Source organism: Triturus cristatus, chromosome 6 (assembly GCF_964204655.1).
Source record: "Triturus cristatus chromosome 6, aTriCri1.1, whole genome shotgun sequence".
NCBI lineage: Eukaryota > Metazoa > Chordata > Amphibia > Caudata > Salamandridae > Triturus > Triturus cristatus.
Window position 1 is genome coordinate 379,665,417 of NC_140589.1, and position 24,597 is coordinate 379,690,013.

Here is a 24,597-nt window from a genome sequence, read left to right on the forward strand (position 1 = left end):
CCCTCTTCTCCGAGTAAGGTGCTCTTGAAGAAAAAAATATTTGGGTTTTAAACTCCCTCAATTGTGTCTGTAGCATTTAGAGAGGTTATTTATTCGTGGGACATTCCAGGTCACAAACTTATATTATTCAATTGCCATTTGGGTTCATAATGTGGATGAGCCACAATAAAGACAGATCTTGCAATTCCTCACTCTGTGTCTACCGTCTCCACCCAAATGGTTTGTTAACAACAAACCAGGCAAACCGTCAGAGTAGTAAACTCATTTGAAATATCCTTCAACAACTCACCACCAGGAAAGTGAAACAACAGTATCCCAACCAGGAACAAAACTTGATATGCATTGCAAATACCCAGTATCTTCTCAATGGATGGGCCAGGTCATATTGGGTGCATAGTTCATTGTGTCCCAGTAGAACTCTGGCAGGGCAGTGAAAAGATAGATAAACATTCCACTGATTGTAACTGCTCAGCTAGTGGTAGGAAGTTCCAAGCTATTCATTCACATCAGCAAGTCAGACACAATTGAGTTTAGATCATATCATATGTGGATCTGAGTGTCACTTTGGGCAGTTTATCATCTGTTCGAGGGTGACTGTCCCGGAGGTATTCCTGTATGAAACATCTGTGTCTGATTTAGAGGTCCTATTTAGTGATCTTCTTACCACTGAATTGCAGATGCTATGGTCTCTTCCTTCTACCGTTAAGCATCTGCCTTCATAGGTTTTTTGATGTGGCAGGCCTTCTGAACTCTGCATCGTTTCCTCTTGGATCATTGCCATCTGACTAGTGAGCGGTAGTTGAGTAGCCTCCTCGCGTTTCCACCTAGTCCCATGCCTTCTTAGGACCCTCAGAGAAGTGTGATTCAATATCCCTCATAACCTTCGATTTTGCTGGAAACAACTGCATATATACAGCATATATGTTAATGTCCCTAGCACACAGTTTCCTTCGGATGTTTAAGAAGGAGGTTCTTTTCTGTTGCAGTGCTGCAGTATAATCAAGGCACAACCTTGCTGGTATTGAACAAATAGTGTATTGCCTTCCTGGCTCTTTGCAGTATCGCTTCTTGGTTTTTGATGTTCAGTATGCAGCCAACCACTGGTCTTGTGGAAGCACTGGTAGGTAGAAGCCTTGCTTTGACTTTGTGTGCCCGTTCCACAGCATAAACGTTTGAGAAACCCTGCTTCGCAGTCACCGGCAATAGTCATGTTTCCACAAAATTGATCTTGGCAGCGTTGGGTGTACTTTCAGGAAGGTCCATTGTATTTCTAATGTTTTGTCTAGATTTGCCCAGTGAATACTCATCTCTGTGGGATCCCTGCAGGAATCTCACCCAATCCATCAGGTCTGGCCTTTGAGTTTGCAAGGCATCCATTGCCGGTTGTAGAGAGATCAGCATGGTTTTAGTGTTCTTCACTCTGTCTGCTCACCTCCGTTGCTCAACTCTCCGTAATCAAACATCCACTACCATGGAGTCTATTTTACTTCCAGTGGCTTGCATTGTAGCTGTGATAGCTTCCAATATTTTGCCCAGCTTGTCAGAAGCTACTTGTGGGACAGTGCTGTTCCCATCAACGGTCATCTCATCTGCCTGGGGAGCGTCCACCTCCGCCAGAATATGTTTCTCAGACTTACGATTTTTAACCAATCTTGTATTTTGCATTGGTCTGTTCAGTTATTTCGCCACTTGCTTATTCCTCTCACGACTGTTGAGTCCTCCACCCACGTCATCGTAGCAAGTCGTGCACACAGTCACTCCTTGAATTTCAAACAGTGTTAAAATCACTGAGTGTGCTCAGAACAGCTCATGAATTGTTCCGATCCAACCAGGTGAGATATTAGCCCTGAGTGGTACACTCTAATCTGTGGGAAAGTCCAATGGGGGAGGAGGGAGTGAGAGACCGAAGTGGGGGAGGAGAAGCTTTTTATGTCTCACAACCTCTCTCTTCACTCCGTGTTCAGTGCTGCACATTTCAGAGTGTACTCCACACGATGCACCAAGCAATGTGCTGGTGTCCCTCAGGTAATCTTACCGGCTTTTGACTCACCACTCTAAAGTTTTGTGAGTAGCCTTGTCTCCATTTTGGCAGAAGTGGGACATTCTATGCCATCCAAGAATTAGGGCAGTGTTGCCCCTAGACATGCGCAGCTACAAGCGTCCTTGTGTCTTAGCATATTTAATATTCGACATTTGTGCCATAAAATCATCTGCAGAACTAAAGGGTAGGGTCTCATAAGGTGGGACTTCTAGTGTGCGTTCAGCAATGTGTGGAGTGAGATATGGACTTATGCAGTGCACATCCAGTTATAGACCAATGTGCCTTTGATGCACTTTGTTGTCTAAGGCTTTCCTAGTCTAAGGTTCCAAAGGCTCCAGAGCACAAGTGTGTTGCGGTGTTGGGCACCACTCAAGGCTGCTCTCAAGTGGCATTCTCAAAGGCCATTGTCTGGCCATCCAAATCTATTTTCTCACAGCTTACTCCTCTTCTGTGGGCACGTTTCATCCCCCCCCCCCCCCCCCCGCATCCCCCAGCAAATCATCAGCTGGGGCGGCTGTTGCTTAGTTCCTGTTCTGGGTGCCCTGTACTAGCATTAATCCTGTATCATGATCCCCCTCGGCCTCGGTCCTAATCACACAAGTACCAACTGCAGTGTTTATCCTGCAGTTCTGCGCATCGCGGCTGTCATTGCACGTTCTCGTCTTCTGCAGCACAATCTTGTCTTGTTGGCTTGCTGTTTACCTTTCCCACTGTTGAAGATGTCCAGAATATTAGCACCCTCTCTGTTCCACCAAAGTACCTTCTTGGATGCTCAAGATCCGTTGATGTTCCATGGCCAGCAAGAAGCTCTGGAGGAAGACTCCCTAAGCCACGTTGAGCTTGCCTCAGTTACCTGAAATCTGATTTTTTTATTTGGTTTTCAGGGCAATAATGTGAAAGGAAATATAAAACAAATTCTCAATTCTCATTCTGTGTTCATTTGTACAGTAGGGTTTCTCTCCAAAGGTTTGTTGTTGACGTAAATATAAACGTACTCATATGGAAGCAGACTTTAGGTTCATCCATACAGAGCCCTTACTTTCTTGTTTCATGCATTGCAGAACTTTTTCAGGAATTAATCTCGTTATCTTTAGCTTCAGTGTGTTAGTGATGCCAGTGTCTCCAAATGAGTTTAATGGCATGCATCATAGAATACTACTTTTTTATAATTCGGAATTTAGTGGCACTTGTACTAAGATACTAGCCACAAATTGTAACACTACTTTTTGCAAATAGTATGTTATTTTGCAAACTGACCTATGTATTATTAGTTTGGTTTGCAATATAACAAATTGTAGTTGGCCGCAGACCAGCGTACCTAATAAATATTAATTAGGTAGGTCGCAATTTGGCCCCCACTATAATTGGCTACAATCACAGTGATGGTTACCTGCAAAGATCCGGAGACCACTATATCTGTGATTGCGTTTCAAAAGTGAAATCTTTTTCAAGGCAGCCCCAAGAAACGGGGCTATGTTTTATTTTTCTTTAAAGGTCTTCAATTTTGAAAAACTGCAATGAGACTTGGCAGTGGTCCGCTGTGTGCATAGAAGATTCTATTCACTCTATAGCCAACACTTAAATATGTCGGTCTTTGAGTTTACTTTTTTGTACTAATATTTATCGTGAAAACCATCTTGAAAGTCTGTGAATGCCCACAGAGTTACGGCTATGGGGGGTTTGTATACTGCCTTTTCTCATATCCCTTTCCTCAGTTTACAACTATGTAAAATCAGCAGTACGTGAAGATTTTCAGTCATTGTAGGATCCATCTGCATACCGTGCTTTTTCTGCAATTGAGTGCTCAGTAAGTGCTCGATAATTGCCCCCTGAATTATTTTTATTACATAGGTCATGAACTATAATTTTAGAGACTTAAGACCATTTTAGATTGCACACTTATTTGTTCACCATCTGTTTGGAGCTCGTGTGCTTTGAGATACCTGAAAAAAATTATAGTGTATCATTATAGTGAGTTGGAAGTGATGTGTTGTGTGTACTAGTGTAGTGAAGGGAGGCAGTAGTGCAGTATATCGAATCGGAGCACTATACTACTACATAGAAAAGGAACTAACTAGCACGTGAGCTGTGATCTGATAATTTGCAGAACTACACTCCCACCCTTACTGTCACCCTACTTCTCTCCATTACAAAGCTATCATGCTCCACTATTACATTAACACCCTCAGGCACGCTATTACCACAGCAGAACTATATACCCCACTCCTCACTTGTACAATAATACGTCGCACAAGCTGCCCAGAAGAATGCTCTGTCATAGTGTATAGAGAGAAGGGTCAGACCCATGATATGCAACTCACAAACCAATGGTCTAATAATCAGAATATGGTATTTTGGCTGCCAGAAGTAAACCACCTCCAGACAGTGGAGGTCTGAAGCAGAAGGCTAGGTAGATGTGGACAACCAAACAATACTGCTGTCCCCATTGCCATACAGCTAGACTGGAACCACAAACCCCGCTGCAACCAAACACTTCTGTATTCGATTTAAAATACTTGCCTGCCAATGACTCTATACATTACATGACCATAGGATCAATCAACTATAGTGGGTGTATTTCCCATATACCTTATCTTTTTTTACTAGTGAAAAGCATGCAAGAGTGCTCTGATAAAATCCCAGGATAACAAATAAAACACTGAATTTCTGAAACCGGAAAATGCAGTGTAAACTCCTGAGAACGCCGAATGTGCCGCTGAATTTAGTGTGTTCTACTTGATAATTTTTCTCTTTTACTGTCCACGTTCTGGGATATCTTCTTTTGCCATTGATTGATCTCCACGAGGACACTGCCCTTATTCATGGCATTCTCCTCTAGTTAATTGATACGTTTGTTTAATGTTATCGACTTTATTCGCAACCCTGTTAATTGAGCCGGCATAGTAGGGAACCAAATTGGGAACGAGGCTCTGATCATCAACACTCTGTTGCTGCTTCCATCATCTGGAAGCTAAAATATTTTTCTTCTCCCTACATTCTGTTCCTGTTTACACAGGATTTGGTCACAGGATTTTTACCACCAGTGTGGTTCCTCGACTTGCAGACTTGCACAATCTAGATTCAATAAGGCTCACTCAAGTAGTGTCTCAAATCTAGTTTACTCTGTTGATTCTTTTTTCCCCGTTTTATTTGTTGATATATTAATACAATACCAAAGATTGATCACTGTAGCAGTTGCGATAGACATGTGAGAAAGCATAACTCAGTAATGTACGTCATATATGATCTATAGTACAAATAAACACTAGACATCAGAGAGTAGCCTTATTTGTGGGTGTACAGATCATCCTTGTGTTTTTGTTTTTGGCCATGAGCATGGGCTGACTGTCTTTGTGCTGAGTTTCCCCTTCTTTGTGATCTGGTCTCAGTATTCCAATGGAGTCATAAGCTCCCTGTTTCATCGTTGTCTGATCGCTCCCTCCCAGCAAGATAAGCCCTCAGTCGGCTCCATATGGCCCTAGGCCGTGACCCCACAGGCAGCAGTGTACTGTATACTTCTTCATGTGTGCTGCAAGATGCCAAATTTGTAAGCCATTTGTCTTCAAAGGGAAGTGTTCCCTTTTCCCATGCCGTAGCTACCCGACGCTTACCCAAGAGCAGGGCCAGAGCAACCAACGTCCTACTATGTTGAGGTACAAGTTTGACATAGCCCAAAAATGCTGTCAGAGCCTCAGTCTAGAGCGCCAGGACCATGATGCTAATCAAGATTTGGAGCAGTCTGTTTCAGTATACAGCAATCAGATTGCATACACATGCCAAATGTAAACATTTAGCCCGGGGCACATTGAACCTTTCAGACATCGCTATCTTGACCCTCCATTTTGTTTGGTGCAATACGTCCTGCCATTGCTATAGCAAGTTTAATCCATTTGTAACGTTAGTTTCAATTTTATCTAGTAAAGTACCTTAGTTCTCCCTTTTTGAATAAGGATCCCAAGGTAACAAATAAGGTCTTCCTGCCCCAACATTGGATATGTGAGTTCTTTATGTACATGTGGGGCAACATAAGGGAAATGGGCCAGTTCATGACAACGATGGACCAATGACCAAATTTGGTGATCTGTAAAGAATAGGGCCTAAGTTGGTACCCGGATCATGTACCAGCAGTAGTATATCATCCGCATGAAGCAATGCCAACACCCTGCCTGTCCCAAATTGGATGCCTTTGTTGCTGTGTATTTATCACAGTGTACTAACTGAAGTTTCCATACTCCGTTTTCCTTGATTTGGCTTTTTGCTTTGGCCTGAACCCAGTGGGCTTAACTGTCATACCGATAACTTAGTCAGGACTCACAATTTGATCACCGTTATGAGGGAGTCTGATTGGAAACTCTTGAACACCAAAGTGACTTACCCAAGTAATCCTACTCCTTCAATATATTGTTGGAAGGTCTCCTTGTCTGGATTCCTAGGATTTTTAATGACTTAGACCACACTGCAAAAGTTAACACCTCACTACAAACCCAGCCACAATCTCAGATTTAGCGAATAAACTCGGATTGATCAAACCAGATTTACCCCAAAGACAGGACAATGACGACTTGTAAGAATTGTTGGCTCTCATCCTTAGAGCTTGCCTGAGAAACCATTGTGGAATCCTAAAGGTTTCATTTTCATGGAGGCCTTTCAGCCACCCAAGATGCCACCATCTCTCCTAACAGATGACAGAGTCCAAGAGTACATTCTTTTCAACAGTTATTCATCAAAAACAACAAAGACCACTTAAGCAGTCTAGCATCTAATAATTTTGCTGCCTCAGTATGATAATTGCCTGAAAATGGAGCCGTTACTTTTGAAAGGGCTAACGTTGTGTATTGGCATTTGCGTCACATGCCACAGCTATACAAAATGATAAAATAAAGGAAATGATAGTACAGGTATGAAATGCACGTGTATTGTATGGTCACCTCTAGTCTTCAATGTGACTGAAAGTGCTTTGTGCCTGAGTGTCTGGGCTCCTTAGGCGGGCTGATGGTTCCATGCCAGCAATGTCGTGAGCAGCTCCATGTTCAGGAAGCATTGCAGCCAGGGCCATACAGGCCTTTGTCGATGTAGGTCTTCTGTGAGGTGGACTGCAGTGTCAGCATGTTTTCAGAATCCTAGGAGGATAGGCAGCAGACCACTGCCAATCAGAACTGGAGAATCAGATCAGTTAGAAATTTCAACTAACAGGTTTGGTCGAGATACCCTTCTTGGAGAGACTTCTGAGCAGTCTTTCAATGGGGCATTGACCTTTTGTGCCACCATGCACCATCGCTGCAGTCATTTCACATTTCTTGTGTCTTTCAACTGTTGGTCCATGTGGCTCTTGCCTTCCCCCTTTGAGAGGCCTGCTTTCGCTCACTGCCCTCCTAATGCTTTCTGTAGCTCACTTCTCAGTGGCAGTTTTTCATCAGTGCTCACTAGCCAGTGCCTTTTGCCCGCCAGCACCTTCTATAAGTATTTGGCCATGCACACCATTTGCACATCCCTTTCCCCTCTTAATCCTCCAGGGCCCATATTACAGATAGGGCGCACTTTCCATGTTTGTGCCACGGCACAACTTAAAGCAGGTCATATCCGACTTCTAGGCTGTCAAATATTTTGATTGCCCTTCTTCTATGATATCTCGTATTGTAGAAATTCAGAGTAAATCCCATCTGGCCAAACCTGCCGTCTGGGCACCTCTTTACGCATTGTCGCCACTCCCTTTTGTGTTTCTTCCGTGACCCTCCCTTTCCAACTTATATGGGCATGCATCTTGTCCCAGGCCATTAGAGTAGTCCGAGTTGGGGCGTGGAGGGTCTTCTTGTCTCGTCCGTCGTAGGAAGTAGTGCTCTCATGTAGATCTGCCATGGCACACCTATCCAAACGGACCGGCAAGTACCTGGCTAAGTCATCGGCCAGTCATTAATAGCTTGTAGCCAGTAGGCCCAGTAACAACTTCAGATATGACTTAGGGCTATTCCTCTATTATATACGGATTGATATATGGTCTTCAGTGCGATCCAAGGGGCAATCATGACCTCGCTTCTCTGTCTAGCCTCGAAAAAAAGATTCAGGGATCAAATAGTAAGTATTTTGCAGGACATACAGTAATTTTGGGAGTGAAATCATTTATAGATGGCTGCTCTCCAGAGTATTGTCTACGGCAACCTCCACCATCTGGACACGTCATTCTGAAGTTCAACCAGCGAGCTCTCCAAATTGGTCCACATGAACAGGTCTCTGTGGCGATATACATTCCCAGATAATGAAAGCCGTCCTCTACTATCCGCAGGGGGACGTCTACTATGGAGCATGGGCCGCAGTTGCCCAGGTGATACAGGACCAATTTATGCCAGTTGATTCTATAGTCTGAGTAATCTCCAAGGACATCATCTACGTGCAAGGAGATCACATCTTTCTCCCACTGATCCATGATGTTGCTGCGACCAGGTCTGTTCTCATGTCTGACCCTGGCCGCCTAGGGCTCAATGCAGATGGCAAAGAGTAGGAAGGAGAGGGGACTCCCTGTTCTCCGCCACATCCCCCAGCAGAAACGTCTCATATATCTCTCCCTTTACTCGTACTGCCGCCGTGGGGGCCTTATATAGTAGAGCCAACCAGGTACAAAAGTTGGGTTAGAACCCAAAGCGCTTCAAGACCAAGGTCAAATAGGGTCAGTGGATGGAGTCGAATGCTTTCTATGCATCCATGGAGGCTATGGCCAAGGTAACTTCTACCTTCTTCTCTTTGTCGAGCCAATAGAACCGCCTCCTTAAATTGAGTTGGATAGACCTGCGAGGCATAAACTAATTTTGATCAGCAGGGATGAGTGACAATATAAGGGCTGAGCCTGCGGTTTGCTTAGCTGCCAGCTGTTTAGTGATAACATTGAAGAGTGAAATTGGGCAGTAAGACCCACAATTTGTCTTGGGGTTACCGGCTTTATATATCACTGCTATAAGTGCATGTTGGAAGTCAGGGGGTAGCCACCCTAGCATGTGCGAGTCCTCAAACATTTGCAGTAGGTGCAGACCCACCAAACTTGACAGTCTTTTAAACAGTTCCACGGGTAGCCCATTGGGCTGTGGTGTCTTTCCGCTCTGCATTGAGCACCCCCTTCAGCTCCTTTAACAGTTCCACATTGCCCTGCCACAGGGATGGGCGTTATAGTACAGTCAAGAAGCATTCCTCTTCCTGGTCGATCACCTGTGAGCGTGTAGCATATAGTGCACAGTAGTGTCTGGTGAATATTTGGGCTATGTCTCTGCAGTCAGTTACCGTCTCCCTTTCCTTGGTAATGATTTCCCCCACCCATCTTGCCTCTTCTTCTGAACAGCTCAGCCAGGCTAGAAGGTGACCGGCCTTATCCCCCCATCACAGAGTTTCCTCTGGGTGGGCTGCTGATTCCGCCATATAGTGGTATTCCGCCCTGGCATCATTCAGCTGCTGAAGGGCAGCTGCATCGGCCAATGTGGCACCCTGTGCTCAAGATCTAGGACACGGCATTCTAAGGTGATTAGTCCGTCTGCAGTGGCTCGCTTTTTACGTGTGACCAGTGTTTGTAATATGTCTCGCAGGATAGTTTTGTATGCTTGTTACATGATGGAGGGGGAACCCACTGAAGCTTTGTTTTCCTCAAAGTATGTCTCAGAATCCAATCTGAGTAAGTTTCTCAACAGTCTCTGGGTCCTGTATCTCCCAGGCATTAAATCTCCTTAGCCCCTTCCCATGTCGACCCCTTTCGTCCAGAGTCACCAGTAGTTGCGAGTGGTTAGCGCTACCCAAGCAGAGATACTCCACCCTATATAGTCGGTGATCACCCATGGGTGCGAACAAGTAATGCAGCCTAGAGAATGTCCCTCTGGTCCTGAAACAGAAAGACAATGGGCCCGATTCACAGAACTAACTTAAGACAAAATCCTAAACTTACTACCATTTTGGTATTCACAGAAGGCACTTACTCATTTTGGTATACACAGAAGGCACTTACTCATTGATGAGTAAGTGCCTTCTGTGAATACCAAAATGAGTAAGTGCCTTCTGTGAATACCAAAATGGTAATACGTTCAGGATTTTGTCTTAAGTTAGTTCTGTGAATCGGGCCCTAAGTTCTCAGCTTAGAGTGACAGTCTCCACGGTTCTAAAAAACTGTGATAGCGGGATTATGCTGTGGATCTGTGTTAGACGGTGTCCTCGTCCTGTCTAAATCTGGAGTTATGGTGTCATTGAAGTCCCCACCCAGTATTTGTAACATGTTGCCCGCCTCAAAAAGTATCGGTCCTATTTTGTCTAGGGTATCCTGCTGTAAGCGAGGAGGAGTGTAAACCTTAATAAGGGTATAACCCTGTGTGCCTCTGGAGCCCTGTATCCCAAGGACATTCCCAATTGTGTCCGTCCACGTCCTGGTGATGTTCCCCGTGAGAACACTGAGTGTCCGAAGGACACATATTGTCCCTTCCCAAGGAAGTGAGAGTCTGGGATAACCTCTCTGGAGACATGAGGATCGATCGTCTAGAGCACTGGCAGTAGGAGGGGAGTCAGGCGCAGGGGGGGAGCCTAGGCTTTGTGGCAGAACATGCAGTCCAGCTCCCAGTCTGCTGTCTCCTGCCACCTCCGTCTACCAACGGCTGAGAAGGGCGGGGCGTCACTGCCATGTGCTGGGACAGAGGAAGTACAATGCATGCCCACCAAACCTGCTCACGTGTGTCCGCGGGGGCCATCTGTTGTTCTACTCCTCCTGATGCAGCTGCTGGCAGTATCTAGGGGCGCACGTGGGAGCCCGCTTCTTGGGCAGCAGACCCGTCAAACTTGTGTGTCAGCTCCATGCGGTGCATGGCCCACTGCCAGGGCTTCCCTCTGCTGTTGGACTGTCGGCAATGGGGTAAAGCATGGCACCTCTGCTCCAAGTCCTGGAGATGTGCGACAAATGTGTGTGTTCCGATCTATGCTCCGTGCTCATTTGGACTGCCATTTTGAGGTAGCCTCTGTTGCATCCAGGCAGCAGCTGTTCTCAGTCCCCGGGGCCTGCCGAGCATTCTGATGCTATCTCTGTTCACCGGTGTGCTCCTATATGCCCCAAAGAGGGCACAGTGGGACTGTAGGGATCAGAAACAATGGTCAGTTTTGACCATGCAGCGTGAGCTCAAGTAGGCACGCCCCACCCCCTCCACCCCCTCCCCGTTCCCGCCCCGCCCCAATCACAAACTTGTTCTTGGTTCATTCCCACCATGGAAGCTGTTGGAAATGTACTAATATCAAGGGAATTAGTACATTTTATTTACATTGTTAGAATCTGCAGGCAAGACCCCAGAGTTGGCCTGATGTAGTTGAATGGATAGCTCCACTGGGAGAAGTGTTTAAATAAAAATGCATTTGCAATATGCCTAGGTGAAATGTAAATTATGCTGGCATATTTTTAGGAATTTCACTTTGCACTTGTTAAGTGAAATTCCTAAAAGGTTGCCATTACGCTGTATAATGTGATTATGCCACAAAAATATAGTGCCAGAACGTGAGCACCTGTTGTTCGCATCACATGTGGTGAAAGATTGTTGCATAATTTTTCTAAAATATCGTGCAATTTTCTCTTGCACTATATGCCCATTGTAAAATTACAGCTACGAAACACTCACGCTTTTAAGAATCAGTTAGAAATTTGCTCTGCTGGGCTATAGAGCATGAGTCGATCGAGAAACCCGAGTCAACTCAGTAGTAACAAATTAAGAATTATAAAAATGTCTGCTCTTCTGTGGGAAGCCCTCTTTTGCCATGGCACTTTAACATCATTTATTTACCATCTCTGTATTAGGTTACTGTGTGTTTTTTAAATTTATTTAATAATTGCAACTTGTGTATAATGATGATGCCTTCTTGACTAAATTGCACAATTTCAAATTATATATAATGTGTGTAATAGTTTTTTTGGTTGTGGGATTGACATTGTTTTCTTTTTTTGTAGTGTCACATGGGAGCCAATGGGAGACGGTAAAAAAGTCCTGTCGTTGGCTGACAATCACATATTAATCTGGGATTTACAAGCGAGTTCTACGAATGCTGTGGTAAGTTCAAGACCCTGGATTTTGTCTAAATTTACATCGTAGGCTGTGCATCTACCTGAATCGATTCCACTTCGAAGTAACGTTTGTCTAGTGCCCCAGCATGCCCCAACATGTTCTTATTTATCAAAAGCACAAAAACCAAAGTGTAAAATCGTGCATTTTATGATACAATTGAATACGCATATAATATAATGATTAGCTCATCGTTCCAGAATCAGGAGGGGTAATGAGGCTTGATTTCTTTTCTGAGCAAGTGCTGCTGAGTGATGCTTTGTATGTGGGTACAGTGACCCTGTTGTTTTGTTTTCCACCTCATTGGGTCTTTTGTTCATTTGTCAATTTGAGGAGTGTCCCAAAAATGATTGATTATAAGTACACTAGGAATATGATATCATCTATATTCAGGAATATGAACCAGTTAATACATTTAAACAATAGTTTTATTTCAATTGTGGATGAATATTTGGGGGCAAAGAGGAACATATGGGTAGTTTGGTATTTAACGTTCAAGTGGAGTAATTTGTATTGAAGTGAAGTGAAAGTTCGGATTGGTTTGATGCTTTGTAAGCGTGTGTTTTATGGGCCATCAGTGAGAGTAGTATAAACTTCATACTGCTCATCACCATCTCTCCTTTTAACTTCAGATCTCAGGTGTTACTGAGAGCACCAGCTCCTAGTTGATGCTAAGAAAGGTCCTTCCACTCCTTCAAACAAAGCAGCACATTAGACTCCCTAAAGCCCTACTTTTTCCCGTTTGGACAACTGCAATATAGTGTATGGACACTCAAGGAAATACTAAAACTTTAGAGGATTGGAAATCAAGCAGTTAGGCTATGCCTACATCCCAACCACATTAATCTACACATGAAAAAATTCCTCTTACTTCCAGTGAACCAAAGAGTCAAATTCAAGATCCTATGCTTCACTTACCGCTACACTTACTTGCCTTACCGGAAAAGAGCAAGCATATCGGGTAAAGTTGGTTTCTAAAAATCCTAGGTGCAACCTTAGATCGAGCACCTCCAAGCATATTGTACAAGTGAACTGAAAACAACATGGTAAGTGGTTATCAACAGTCTTTGACCCTATTACTGGAACAAGCTCAATCTCTTCCTGAAAAACAACATAGCCAGGAATCTTCAAAAAAGAGTTGAAGAAGCAGATATTCAAGGAGGTCCGTAGATTACAGGAACATCTTATCGAAACCACCTTCCCCCAGTTCTCAAAGTCACTGCACCATACCAACAGTAACAATAGGGACGATTAAGAGCCTGTCTTTTCAGCTCCATATCAGGAGGGCGAGATTCCTGAAACTTCTTCTGAACTAGTTGATTATGCAAGTTCTACCGAAATCTGTGTATCACTTGTTTAAATACTGAGTAGCCGGAAGGTGATGTGTACTACCACATAAAAACTATTAGATAAATAGATGTTTTGCCCTAGGAGTTACCCAGGTAAAGTCATCACTACTTCAGGCTATTACAATGGCATTTGCCTTACAGACTCCATTAAGGACCAGAGTGCCAAGTCATAACTTCAAATAGCAATTGCTATGTTAATCAGATTGTAAACTAGGTCAATTATGTAGCTGAAGTGGTAAGCAATGTACACATAATAATGCATGGACTGGTACATCAGAATAAAATTACGACACTTTAGAGCTGTATTTCGAGTGGGACTCCTTGGCAGCGGCATATTCCTTTGGCTTCTGGTTGTGCAAGACCAATATAGCGTCCGTCACTGTCTAATCTGTTGTGTCCGCTTCATGCTGAGCACTGAATAAAGGAGTTGGACAGTGAGGTGCAGACATTTGAGGCATGTCAAACCTAGACTTCTGCTTCTTTGCACGTCAGTTTTCAAAAACACCATACACCAAACACATAGATCCGGTTAACCCGATATCTGCACCTATTCAAGATGGTTGTGCCTCCAGTGTTTGCTCGCTAAGAATCCCAAATCAATATGGCTTTTACCTCTTTTGTTGTGATATTGTTTCCTGTTTTGAGTATATATTAGAAGACTTGGACTGGGGAAGGCTGTGTTGCTACAAATTTATTCCCTGAGTTTTCGTTGCGTTCTTCACCCATTTGCTATTCCTTTTGTGTCCCTCACTTTTTTCTTTTTTAGCAGGTTTTTTCTTGGATTTGGCCTTCAGGGATTCTTGCTAGGATTTTTTGTCATTTAGGGTGGGTTTGGTGCCTTGTATATCATGGTGGTTGTTCAGTTTTTGGTTTCAGAAGATTAGTGACAGTAAAAATCCCTCGAACAGGAATGCTAGATTTTCCGTGGAAACCCAATACCACCAAATGTACCCGCTAAATGGCAGCAGAAAATCACCCAAAATGAGCAATCTAAGTTCACTGTTCTGTAGGAGCACACATGTTCCTTTGACAAATGAATAATTTATTTACAATAATTCAATAATTAATAATAACTAGATAATTCATAAATAATTAAAAGACTGATTATTTTAAAATTTCTTTAACCTTGCTGCTTACAGGAGCAACTCAGAGACCTAATGATAACTTCTTAAGGACGGCAACTCAGTCAGCGCCATTCAGTCTAGCCTCACTTTCTGAGAGTAGTTTTTAATGCCACACCTGCCTACTCTCTTTAGTTTACACTTTGACTTTCCCATACACATTCATGGTTTCCTGAGCTTCCTAGTCCTGATGTGCATCTGATATCACTCAATTTCTGTTTCACGATTCCCCTCCCGACTGTTCTGTCTCATCGCTGAACTCACATGTGAGGTTAGTGTTGAGTATCATTTCACCTTTGTGGTATCTGATAATGATGTGTAAGGTATCTGGTATCTGTCAATGTTATCTTGCTAAGGAGGGACTGTAGAATGTGAGAATGTTTAGCTCTGCTATGACGGGTTATGTGATTCCATGAGCTCAGTTGCAGCTGACCTATGAATGGGATACTCTCCAATAAAGAATCTACTTAAATCTATATTTGGATTCCTACTGTGAGAAGATGGGTTGTTTAAAGGGCTATGTGCACCAAAGAAAGCTGAAGCAGCGGTCAACACCAGTGGTTGCAAAGGTACGCTCTGTGCCTGTTTCCATGAGGGAAGTGGTTGTAAGTGACATTAAGAGTTAGTTTGGAGAGGGGATAATTGAACCTGTAGATAGCGCCGAATGGGTGGCACCCATTGTAGTAGCTCGGAAGCATTCAGGTGATCTCAGGCTATATGTGGACCTGAGAGCTGTCAACAGGTGTTTAATAAGTGACCATTTCCCTCTTCCCAATATCATGGAGATTGCCTTTTTGTTACATGGAGCTAAGTACTTCACCACATTAGATTTGACTGTGGCATATTACCAAATAAAGCTGCATCCAGACTCCAAAGTCTACACCACTTTTATTACTCCGTATGGGTCCTACCTCTTGGTTCGCCTGCCATTTGGCTTAGTATCAGCTGCTGCTGTGTTTCATAATGTGATGTTCTGTTTATTTGGGAGTGTGCTTGGTTTCAAATACTTCTAGGACAACATCTTAATTTACGGTGATACTACGCAAAGTACATGATGGAAGGGTTAGGGAAGTGTTGAGTATATTGAGGGAGAAAGCATTAACCCTCAACATGTCTAAGTGTGCATTTGGAAGGACGGAAATTGAGTATCTACTTCATGGGGTTAATACTGAGGGAGTGTACCCAAAGAAGGAACTCATTACTAACATAGTGAGTGCATTCTCCAGAGAAAAGGGATGAACTGTTGTCTTTCTTAGGCCTGGTACAATTCCATGTGAAGTTTTTTACCTAATTTGACTTCCAAAATGTTGAATATGAGGAAACTGCAGAAGAAAGGGGTAGAATTTGCTTGGGGTGAATAATGTGTTAGGGAGTTTACGGACCTCAAAAAGGAACTTGAGGATGCTGATAATTTGAGCTGCTTTGATCCCTTCAAGGAATGCTTTATAATGACAGTATGAAGGGTCTTGGAGCTGTTCTGATCCAAAGGGATCATTACGTGGAGTGGAACTAAAGTACTCCACAATTGAGAGAGAAGCTTTGATTGTCGTTTGGTTGTCTTTTAGGAAATTTAAAAACTTTGTGCTGGGAAAACAATTTACCATTTATACAGATCACAAACCGTTGCTCAAAGATCTCACAAAAAAGGGCTTGACATGATTCCCATGTGCATCTGCAAATGGATTGTGGGTCTTCAGGAGTTTTGCTTTTAAGTATGCTAAGTTCTGGTCTGTGGAACAAAAATTCTGATTGTCTTTCTAAACTCAGTTCTGTGGTTGAAGCGAAAGTTCAAGATGAAGTTGAGCAAGTGAAAGTATGCAGTGTTACTAAGGGTAGTGTGCTTCAGGAGGAGTGGATTGGTGCTGCTGATTCTGTTCTACAACAGGTAGTTGATGCCATATGCAATGGCTGGAAGTCAGAGAATAGGAAGAATCCAGCTTTGGAAAGTCACGGGAAAGTGAAGGAAGACTTATCATCTGATTGTGGCATAGTCATATGCAGTTTGAGGCTTGTGGTGCCCACAGTATTGAGGGAAAAGATTATGAGTTTGGGACATGAGGGGTATCAGGGAATGAGCAAAACCAAGGCGAGAGTGCACCTTAATTACTGGTGGCCAGGAATGAATTTAATGATAGAGAGATTGGCCAGAGCATGACTGGATTGTACAAGTAGTGCTAAACTGTATAGAATCAGTAATCCTCCTTTGAAGTGCAGGGATCTTCTGTCCAAACCATCGGGCATGGTGGCTGTGGATATTTTTGGACCTTTGCACTCTAGGGGAAATTCTAACTATTTACTCGTTCTGATTGATCAGTTTTCTAGTAGGGTAGAGATTGGAGTTGTCAGTAGTATTGAGACCAAGAGGATTACTGAATTCTTGAGTGAGATTCTAAACCATAAAGGGTTGCCCAATGTCATCTTGACTGACATTGGTCCCCAATTTGTGCCAGCTGAAATGGGGAAATCTGCACATGAAAGGTATTAAGCACTTACTATATCATCCTGAGGGAAATGGTACTGTTGAGAAATCTAATGGAATAATTGAGGAATGTATTCAATCGGAAGTGTGTGCAGGGAGGATTTGGAAGGAGGGATTGAAGAGTTTTTGTATGCACATAGACTCTCTCCACGCACAACCACAGGCGAGGTTCCCTTTGAATTGTTTAGTGGGGAAAGGCCAATACAGAATTGTCGCCTGACTGGTTAAATTGGGGAAAAGGTTAAAGTGTCTCATGGAAATCCATGAAGGTTGGTAGTGAAAAAGAAAAGAAGTGTGTGGAGAATTGCAAGATGTATTATGATATGCGGAAAGTTGTGAAGAAATGTAATGTGTTGGTTGGTGATCCTATATTGAAAAAAAACAGTGGATACAAATTTATGGGTCCTGAGAGAATTGTCACACTCTTTTGTAGGGCCTAAGTGAGGATGTTGGTAGTCATAATCATAACTCTCTCAGAGTCTTAAGAGCTTGCAATAATAAGCATACTTGCCACTTGGGAACATCCTGACAAACTGAAAACTGGTCTTGAGATAAAAGAGAATAGATCACTCACAAAAGAAAGCGCTGAAATTTGTGAACTTTATTACATTAATGATTGTCAAATAAGTGTCTATAAAAGAGTTAACTTGTTAGAAAAACATTTTCATAATAATGAACTCTCTCATCCCGCCCAAATATAGCACCCTAAAATATTCTGCTGACTTGATTGATTTTAAATTTATAGAGCGCTCAAATGCCTGAGGCGTCTTGGTGCTGCTACTGACCACTGATGGGGCTTCTACATTAATTATTGATATTCCCACTTTTGAGGGCTTTCCTGAAAGATAGGAGGTTTGTACTTAATTTCCCTTGCAAGGGGAGAGAACTCCAAAGTTTGGCAGTTCCCATGATAAAGCTTCTGGCTCAGCATGAAGCACATTTGAACTTGGAGACCACTAGGAGTTTGGCTGTGGAGGATTTGAGCTTCTTGGGTGGAACGTACCACCAGAATTTGTTTCTCAAGTATTCTGGCCCAGAATTATGTAATAACTTAAAAGCAATGCATAGAGCCTTGACAGCAATTCTTTGTTTTTATGGGAAGCCAGTGAAGCCTGACCAGGGCCTGAGAAGTGGATTGATGTTTGGGAATTCCTGTGAGAAGGTGTGCTGAAGCGTTCTGTAGCATTTGTAATTTCTAAAGAAATCTTTGTTGGATGTTGTGAAAGAGAGCATTGCCATAGTCCAATATGGATAAGTTGAATGCTGTTACTACAGTTTTCCGCAGATCGGTGGGAATGAAAGGTCAAACCTTCCTGATGATTTTCAGGATGAAGAAGACAGAGGAAGCTAGAGCATTGACCTGGGCAGTGACCCCAATTGTTGTGGCCACCAACTTGGTTCCCAAAAGGAGGTGTCATTGCCCAAGAAAAGGACCTCTGTTTTCCCTGAGTTTAAGTTTAGACAGCTAATCTTTATCCAGTTGTCTGTCTGTCTCATACAGCTGTTGAATCAGGTTGCTTTTTCTTTGGAGGCACTAGATATCGATACCTCAATTTGAGTGTAGTTGACATTTGAGACAGCAGAGAATCCCAAAGATTTGATTTGCTGAGCCAGTGGAGTGACGTAAAGATTAAAAAGAGTGAGGCAAAGGGAGAAGCCCTGTGGCACCCAACGTGGCAGGTGGAACACGTCTGGCTTAATTTCCTCCATGGTAACAAATTGGTCCCTCTCCGTAAGAAATGATTTAAGAAGGGTAAGAGCCGTTCCTCTGATGTCCAGATTAAAATGCTGGTCAATCAAGAGATCATGATTGACTGTATCGAAGGCTGCTGAGAGATCCAATAAAATCAGAGAAGCTTTGCTACCCTTGTCCAGAATAGACCTCAGCTCTTCTGTGGTGACAATCAAAGTGACTCGGTGCTAAGAGCACCTCTAAATCTGAATTGTGTAGAATCCAGAAGCCTGTTGGTATTAATGAAAGAAGCAAGTTTAGAGTCCAGTGCATTTTCTAGGCTGTTAGATGGAAACAGTAATTGAGAGATGGCCTGTAACTACTGGGCTCTTGTGGGTTGAGACTGGGTTTCTAAAGAAGAGGAAGAATGGAAGCTTTCTTCCATTCTGCCAGAAAGTGTACTCTTTTAATTATCCTGTTAAAGGCTGCAGCCAAATGGATACTGATGATTTCCAGGGCAAGGTGAACAATCTTGGGTGGACACGGGTCCAAAAGGGGGCTGAGAAGTGTATATGGAAGATGTAGGTCCCCAGGGTTCCCTCATACTTAAACACGGTGTAGTACGCAATGGATCTTCTCTTAGTTTTCCTCACAGTAAATCCTTTGACACCTGGGAAGCCAGCGGTAGTAGGCTGTGTGAATGAGGAAGACTGAGGCAGTGGTTCCGAGGAAGCAATAGCCAAAGCAGCAATCCGTCAGAGATGCATTAACCCTATGTATACATAGTGCACTTTCACATTGATTAATTGGTGACAGATGAATTAATGTTGCCTTTCTTGCTTCCAGCTTCACTTGCTGCCAGCTTCACCTTGTGTTCTTCGAGCTGCAAACTCTATCTTCTACAAGTTGAGGGCTCAGTTTAGAGGGAGGCCCAAGTTACAAATTGCCTTTTCTTAACATGTGTTGGGACATTCTACTCTAATGAGCATTTTAAGAGTGAACCATTATTACTTTATCTGTTCTAAAGTTTGATTACCTTGTAGGTAACAACGATAACATTTACTGTGATATTTGTTCAAAAGGCATGATTACCACAAAGTGAATAGAGAGGGCAGAAACTTTGTGGATATTGCAGTACCTGTTCACACATATCACAGCAAGGGATCCTTGCTTCACTTTTCGTTCCATTTCCCAAAAAGTGCTAGGAAGACGGGAATACAGATGCAAGGCAAATAAATTTAGAGGGACAAAGGGAAATTAAGAAAATGGGAGGATTAAATGCAAATAAAGTGTCATGGAATTGAGGGCACCTATGTGATAAGCCTGAGTAACGAGAGCGGTATGGATAAATGTAAGGTCCTCAGGAGGGATCAGTAAGGAAACAGCATGTCTGTTAGAAACTTTGCACAGCATAGGACTCCCTGATATTACTCTAGGATTTAGTACTGCAACAGTGTGTAAAGCTCTTGTACATCATGTAAATGCAGATAATGTACACCAAAACCGAAGGAGATTTGTTGTCATCTGGCAACTGATATTCAGTTTATTACTCCAGATCACCGTTTCAGCACTCAACATAAAGCCAGATACTTTCCTCTTCTAATCTAAACTAAATTTTATGCTAATCACAGTGTCTTGAAAATGACCACCATCTGGATAGCATAACATATCTGTTTTTCCAGTTGTTTGAGAAGTATACTAGTGAAAATCCTATGTGCATCACTGCAAATAAAATGCTATCTTTGAATGCAATAAATAAATACTGCTTGGTACTCAGCAAAGGCTTTTGGTGGCAAAATGCATAAATACTGATCACCCTTATTGGCAGAAATTGTGAAAGCACTGGAAAATACCCACTGTATTTCACATAAAAATAAACAAGCACTCAAACCAAGAACCTCTACATATCAGATTTAGCCTTGCCTCGCAACTACAGACAAGAACCATCAAGCTTGCCAAGTAGGCTGTATGCCTTTGCAGCTTATTCCTCCTAACTGGATCCCCTTAAGGAGACACTTTACACCTTACACGTGTGTATTTAAATGCAGGGTGGCATTGTGGTTGCTGGGAAAAGTCACTCTTGCCTCCGGCAGAGAGCTGAAAAACTAGAGAGACCTTATTTGTGTCCATTCCTTGACCAATTGTGATGCCCTAAGGCTCCCTTGTCAGCCTTTTTAATGGACCATGTTCAGGATTGGGCCCAAGAGATACAAAATCTCCTTTTAGAAAGCCCAGCTTTAAAACAGACCTTAGATTTAAGGTTTACTGATATCTCAGTAGTCTCTTCGTGTGGCTTCAAAGTTTCAAGGTATCCTGTGTTTTAGACAAAAAATAAGCTTGCAGAAACTTGTTCTGGTGAACCATTTTTGCCAAACTGGTTTCTGCCAATTTTTTACTATAAAAAGCAGTTACCTGGTTGTGGAAAAACAACCTGGTGAATGCCCTTCTTCGCAAACATTCTCAAACATTCTGAAATTCAATTAGTTTGTTGTTCTCCTTTTTCTGCAAAAGCCCTCCTTCTCTTATCTATACTTTCTCTTTTTACCACCTTGACCCTTCCATTAAGGAAAAGTCTCTTTTTGCATGTTCACCCCCAATGTTTTGGAATAATGCTGGTGGTTTTTCGACTCAGAGTGCACTGAGGCCTGCTAGCCAGTCCTCGAACCCATTACAAAATGCATGTTGAATTGCCTACCCCCAATTGGCATAAGCTGACTGAATTATAAGTCCCTAGTATATGGTACTTAGGGTACACCCGAGCATGTGAGTTAGAGTGTTTACCGAGGGCTGCTGTACTGATTGTGCCACTCTGTGTGTGGCAAGGTACAAAATGGCTCCCAGCCTGCCACTGCAGCCTGGAAGAGCAGTTTTAAAACTACTAGTTCGACTTTGCCATTCAAACCAATAGCAAAGTTCCCCACTTCTCTTAACAATATATATGTCTTCCCTAAAGAAGGCCTATTGAGCCCTGAGGCAGGGAGCTGAATATTATTAAGTGTGACTTGTACTTTAATATGTCCTAGCAGCAAAGTCCTCAAATTGTTGTTTTTTCTAATGAAAAGTTAGTAGCCCCATTGGCTTCTACAGAGTTACCTGCTGACCTCTCAGTCTGGCTAACTTCTAAATGAGACTAATAAGATGGGTTCTTTAAGCTATCAAATTAATCTTTACATTAAACTAGCCTTGATGCCCAAGTTGAATTTAATGTCACTTTTGGTGATAGGCAACATTTCGAAAGTTGCCACTCTTTTGCTCATTTTATCTGCTGGTTTTCACAGTTGCTGACCGCCAGGCGTTTTCAATATATTTATTGAACCAATGTTATTCTTGTATAAAAAACGTGCTGCAATGATTAGGAGACAGAAGCTAATAAAGGAAATTATAAGCACCAAAAGAGTTAACAACAGATGCATTTCTACCATGGTGTAGAAGCAATGAATATATGCAGCCATATATGCAAAGTGGTAATCTACTTTACTCCTATGATGCGGACCCTACTCTTAGTGTACCTAGAGTGTGTATGGGTGTAGAGCTAAGAATCCCCACAAGGGACAGTCCAACCCCATTACTAATAGGAGAGAGTGAAGGACCCCTTCTTGGTTTCGAGTTGGACACCCCTCACGGAATGTCAGACCGGTGAATGGTGATTTCTCAGCATGCAAGGACCTTCAGTGTCAGCAGAAGTGCCTCCTCCACCAATCTATTGGGATGCCTATTATTTAAAATAAAAAGCAGCCTTCGCGATGTACGCACTAGATTAGTGATGTTATGGATATGTAGCTAGCTCTGTTGCTCCGTGGATGAAGATAGGAAAACTTTTGTACCTAGTACGTAGAGAAGCCCAGTACATGATGTTCAAGGCATCGTGATAATGTTGTGCGAAGCTGGATGTGTAAACAAAGTAGTTTGAGAAATACTAATCCAACATTGTCATGCATGCAAATGTGTGCAAAAGTTCACAGCTGAAATTTGTTTTCTAGGAGAATGTAAGGAATAAGCTGCCTCACTACATGGGCCTAACTCAGGAATATAACACCACTACCTCAGCGCTCCACAGAGTACTCAGAGGAGTGTTATGCAACCAAACCCAGTGTCTGGCTGAGGGCCTGCTTCCCAGAGGTGTGGGGACAGCCCCGGAGTATAAACCTTGCTCGAAGAGCTGTATAATTGACCTGAAGCACCTAGAAGCCAGCCTGCCTGCTGAGGGAATGAATGAGCCTACCAATCCTGCAGGCTAAGGGACTGTTCAGGAGGAGTGAGGTTCAGCATTAACGTAGAGCTGGTGGGGATTCTAGAAGAGAATGATTCTAAAGAGAGAACTATGTACTCTGGTGTTGGCGAGTCACAGTCTCTCCAACATAATTTCCTGGTTGAATCCAGAAGAATATTGAAGCCCAGTTAGGGCTGTATTTCGAATCCAGCATGGCCTGAATAAAGCCCTAATGCCCCCAAAAAACGCATCAGTAGTAAACCATTGTGCCAAGACGAAGTGTGGGCTAAACCATGCTGCACTGCCCAGAAGAAGTTAGGTTGGTGCGTGGCCTTGCTGCCTGGAGGAGATTGGCTGGTGCCTAGCCACACTGCTATTCAGAGATTGGCCTCCCGGTGACAGCAATGCCGGGAGATCATCCTGTGTAGTGCTACACTGATCTCAGAGCACCTGTCCCGTGTGTTATCCTGTCTTCTGCAGGCATGGTCGTCCTTGCCTTTGAGACTGGCGCTTATAGTTATCAAAGATGTGCAGCAGCATAGCTGAGGACACGTCCGCTGGGTGGGCACCCACAGTCAGCGAGGAGCGATGGAGCTTTCCGTCCCTGAAGTGGGAAGGAGCGGGCGCACACAGAAAAACCCAGGTGGCTGCCCAAGCCGACCGATTTACCATGGCTGGTAAGAAATTAGCAGCTGAACTAAGTAAGAACAGCGCAATCAAACTAAGTAAGAACTGAGCAATATAACTGTGAGTGACTCTGCACAGCTTACCGTAATGGGTCTGATCTGCATCTGAGCCATCACTATCCCATTACCGTAATCCTATGGGACAACGACCTAGACCTGTTAACAGATAGAGGTGGAGCCAAACCTCAGTGCCCATGACACTAAATTCTACCTTGCATATATTGTGTGTGTAGTATTCTGTTCTAGTTTGCTTTAAAGTACTTTTTTCTTGAAAGTATTGCACTGGGTTAGGATATCAGTTATTGCACAGTTGTGATTGTTGAGTCCTGAGTTTGAAAAACCCTACCCTACCTCCCTGGGAAACCTGTGACTACTCGCCATCGCTATTACTGAGTGTCAAGTACTGAAGAGGATATGCTTGGCCAGGGTTCCAGAGTCATAGTAGGATAGAACCTGAGACATCAGATGCAAACTACCTCAACCCCCATGGTTGAGGCCCAGTACCGCCTGCTTGCTCCGTCTGACATGAGTCTATAATGGTCTTTGTCAACAATGGCTGATTTTTCTCCTTTGCCCAAGTTACCTGCAACTGAAGAAATAACTTTTTTGACTGACATGTTTCACCTTCATGGTTCACTACATAGAGTGGTGATAACGTTTTCTAGATTCTTCTAGAACCACAGAGTTTGGTTCTATAGATCCCCTGGAACTAAGGACTCAGTCAGTGTGCCAACCCAAGATAAAACACCACAGCCCATGGATCAGTGTTTGCATGAGACATTACAGGGATAGTTAGCGAAACACCAAAAGGAATAACACACTTAAGAACATTACAAAAAGAGGAATACATATTAAGATATATTTTAAAATCAAAACTTAGTCTAGTGCACAAATATTAATTGTAATCAAAATAAAGAGAAAATGGCAGCAGTAATGTTTACTAGAGTTGTGAACAAGAGACAATACTTCAACATGATTGCG

General features: G+C 43.1%; 1 protein-coding gene across 1 annotated transcript in view; it reads left to right on the forward strand.

Annotated features, from left to right (window-relative positions):
- Positions 1-24,597, forward strand: part of EIPR1 (EARP complex and GARP complex interacting protein 1) — a 689,682-nt gene that overhangs the window by 552,720 nt on the left and 112,365 nt on the right. The window contains exon 5 of the mRNA XM_085610774.1: positions 11,988-12,087. Within this exon, the coding sequence (XP_085466900.1) occupies positions 11,988-12,087 (100 nt within the window). The remainder of the gene's footprint in view (positions 1-11,987; positions 12,088-24,597) is intronic.